General features: G+C 42.7%; 1 protein-coding gene across 2 annotated transcripts in view; it reads left to right on the forward strand.

The window, feature by feature from the left end:
• Positions 1-333, forward strand: part of LOC138262082 (probable global transcription activator SNF2L1) — a 1420807-nt gene extending 1420474 nt beyond the window's left edge. For both annotated transcript variants that reach the window (XM_069211817.1, XM_069211826.1), the window contains one exon: positions 1-333. This exon is cut by the window's left edge and continues 76 nt beyond it. In XM_069211817.1, the coding sequence (XP_069067918.1) occupies positions 1-2 (2 nt within the window). In that variant the 3' untranslated portion in view covers positions 3-333.
• Positions 334-3513: the final 3180 nt, after the last annotated feature.

The raw sequence follows: 3513 nt of genomic DNA on the forward strand, positions 1-3513 counted from the left end.
GACAAATGAGTACAATATGACAACGCAGAACATCTGCCTTCTCTCATACTGCCCCAACCAACGCTATTTGGCAATGCTTATGTTTTTTTCGTAATTAGTGAGGTTTATGCACAGCTTTATATTTTGCAAATTTTGTAAGTTTTTAAATATTTTCCTTGATCTTTGACAGACGTTGATGTATGTTTCAAGCATTCCTGTATATTTGTGCAATATATTTTATGAATGTCATCCCCAGCAAAGTGCACACAACACATCGTGTTTCTAAGCTCGTCCTGATGTTTTAGCTTTTATATGTTTTATATGCTACTGCTTTAAAATAAAACTTACATTTTATCATTGTTTAATATTTTATGTTGAATAGGTTCAGAGTAGAGGCAGCCTATGATATTTTAATAACAAGCTGATTTAATCATACCCACTCTTGTGTAATATGACAGGAGGAAATGGTGTTCTTTCATGACTCACCTGTTTGGTGTTTCTGGACTGAGGATCCCCGATTCTTGATTCAAATATGTTTCCAGTAGAACATATTTGGTTGACATACTTTCTTGGAAGGCTTAACTGCTACTTAATTGCCCACCCATCATTTATTTGTTTATTGTTCTGACCACGAGGGTGTATAATTGCATTATGGGAAACCAACAGCTGTTAACTCTTAGCAGCTGGTGGTGACATAAGGCTATGCTGTGCCATCACACTAATATAACCCCTTTCAAACAATTAAGCACGCTACTTCACGTTCTTGCCACTGAACCTAGAATGTAGGCCAACCTAACTTAATGGCAATATTATAAGCATTCCGGTTTGCTAATGCCATCTCAGCATTCAAAATATGGTCATAATGAGCATTAGACACTTCATTTCTCTGCCTGTTTATAATACCCATACTCCATGGATGAAACTTTGAAATTTCTCAGGGGGGCATGATGTTCCCAACAGTTCAGATGAGTACCAGAGCTTGAGAATCAGATTTCAGATTGTGCAGTTATAGTATAGGTCTAAGGTTTCAGAAAATACTCACATTTCACAGTAGTGTAATGAAGTAGGAAAATGTGGATCCTCTACATATACTGATATATTTTTTGGCCAGTACCTCCATTCTTTATTCAACTCACCACATACGTTTTTTGAAATGTTTCAAGTGGAGACTTGCTTCACTGAAGACTTTGGGCTTAAACCTCTGCAGTGATTGCAAGGGGACAGATGTGGAATGTAGATTTGCACCCCAGATATATGTAGTACTTTTTTGGAGCACGTCACAGAAGTCTGCTAATCTTGGCAGTCACTTTACCTCAAGACCTTCCTGATGGGGGCACAAAGTCTCTATGGCGTTCCACTACATGTGTTCAAAATGAGAATTTCCTGTGTTATCCAATGTTTGTTTCGGGTAGCCTAGATCTCCTGGCTCAACTGCTTGTGGGATCTTGCTGTTGATGTGGTTCATGGTTTGATGATAAATATTTTCTAACAAGTAATATTTAACAGTATGAATGCCAAGTCCAGTGCCTCAAAAATAGAACTAGACACTATTTGTTCATTTGCCTTGTCGCTGAGCCTAGCTATTGTGCTGCACAGTGATTCTTAAATACGGTTTATATGGTGGGGCAGGGAGATGGTCAAGGTGTATCCCAGGGCCCCTGTATACATGTCTCTGTCTCCATTCAATAATGATATTTTCCGGTATAGGAAGTGGCACCATTGCATCCGCACGTATACATATAGAGCCAGATTCACAAAAGTAACTTACACCAAAAGTCTTAGTTTAGACCAAAAGTCTAAGGCCCTGATTTATAATTTTTGGTGTAAAACTGCACCAACTCAGTTTTGCACCAAAAAGTTTAGCACGGCTTGCACTATTTCTGTGCACCAGCCGGACACCATATCTGTGGAATGGTGCAAGACGGTGCAAAGGGTAGGCTAGTGGCAAACAAAATGACTTTAGTCAGGTTGGGCTGGCAGTATGGAAGAAGGAGTTTTTGCACCAAAAAATGACGTTAGGCAGGTTAGAGAAAAAAATTACTCTAATCTGCCTAGAGTCATTTTCTGACACAAAACCATCCATACCACATGACTCCTGTCATAGAAAAGACAGGAGTCATGCCCACCACCCCAATGGCCAGCACAGGGGACCAGGGTCCCCTGGGCATGGCCAATGCACCCAGTGCCATGTATGGGGGGCCATTTCAGGGCACCCAATGGCACTTTAAAAAATAAAATAAAATACTTACCTGGGATTGGGTCCCCCATCCTCCGCTGTCCCTCTGGTGTGGGTGGGTGTGTCCCTGGGGCATGTGGAGGGCACCTGTGGGCTTATTCCATGGTGTTCCACCATGGAAATAGGCCCACAGGTCCCCTAACGCCTGCCCTGACCCAGGCATTAGAAAATGGGGCAAAGCAAGCTTTGCACTCTTTTTTTCACCCCTCCTCCCTCCCGTGCACCATTTTTGCACTGGAACACCTACCTTGCATCTCATTAAGGCAAACTAGGTTTCCACTTCCAAAAAATGACTTTAACTCCATACATTTGGCGCCAGACGGGACTAGCACCAAAGTATAAAAATTGAGTTAGTTTTGCACCGAATTAGAGTTTTAAAAAATTACACTAATTTGGGGCCAACAGAGTATAAATATGCCCCTAAGTTTAGACCTAAAGTCTAACTTTATTTTTAGTAAAGTTAGAGTTTTGGTCCAGAAGCAGACCATCTCCAGCTTTATGATGCCTGTAGAGGGCATTGTCTGTGAATCTATGCCGAAAGTGATGTTAGGCGACGTCACTGAAGCCATTCAGCGCCCACCCTCTATACAATGACATCAGTACCATTTTTTGTCCACGTCTTCGGTGTGGATCCAGAGCTTGCAGTCTGTGAGAGAGTTTGTGTGAAAATTCATCACACAGAAACAAAGTACACGGCTGTGTCTCCTCCAAAGCGTTCCAACTTCAAGCTTTGAAGGAACTGTGAAGGTCACATGTCCATCACTGACCCCTACTCTATCTTTCCTTGGTGTTTGGTGGGGGGGGTCAAACCACTATTCTAAATTCTGCGAGTTCTGCCTCAGCATGGCGAGAGTGTGGGAGGCCAAATTGTTCATGTCTGGGGCCCACGATGAAAAGAGAGGCCCAGACAAGGTCACCTTCCTCCTAGTCCTCTGGTACAAGGAGGAAACATAATAAGTATTGAAAAAGGTAACTCTCTTAGGTGCCCCCCAATTTCCGCAGAATCTTCATTCTCAAACCTGAAGTTAGTAGCAGTGGAGCCTTTGGATCCACCACTTGGGTGATGCCACAACCGGAGTCAGCCCTTGAGCCACCAGACTAATACCAACATACCCTGATGTTCTAGCATTTGAACGAGCAGCATTTCATAAAGCTTTGCGTAGTATCTTTGCTTGGGCGACAGCTCCCACTGGCACACCTTCCAGTCCCTTGGAGCCATATGACATGCCTTTGTTCATTACTTTTGCCCTAGAACCATTTAGGGCTATATCTCTGGCGTTCCCTGTTGGTGAATACCG

This window comes from Pleurodeles waltl, chromosome 2_1, assembly GCF_031143425.1.
Source record: "Pleurodeles waltl isolate 20211129_DDA chromosome 2_1, aPleWal1.hap1.20221129, whole genome shotgun sequence".
Classification (NCBI taxonomy): Eukaryota; Metazoa; Chordata; class Amphibia; order Caudata; family Salamandridae; genus Pleurodeles; species Pleurodeles waltl.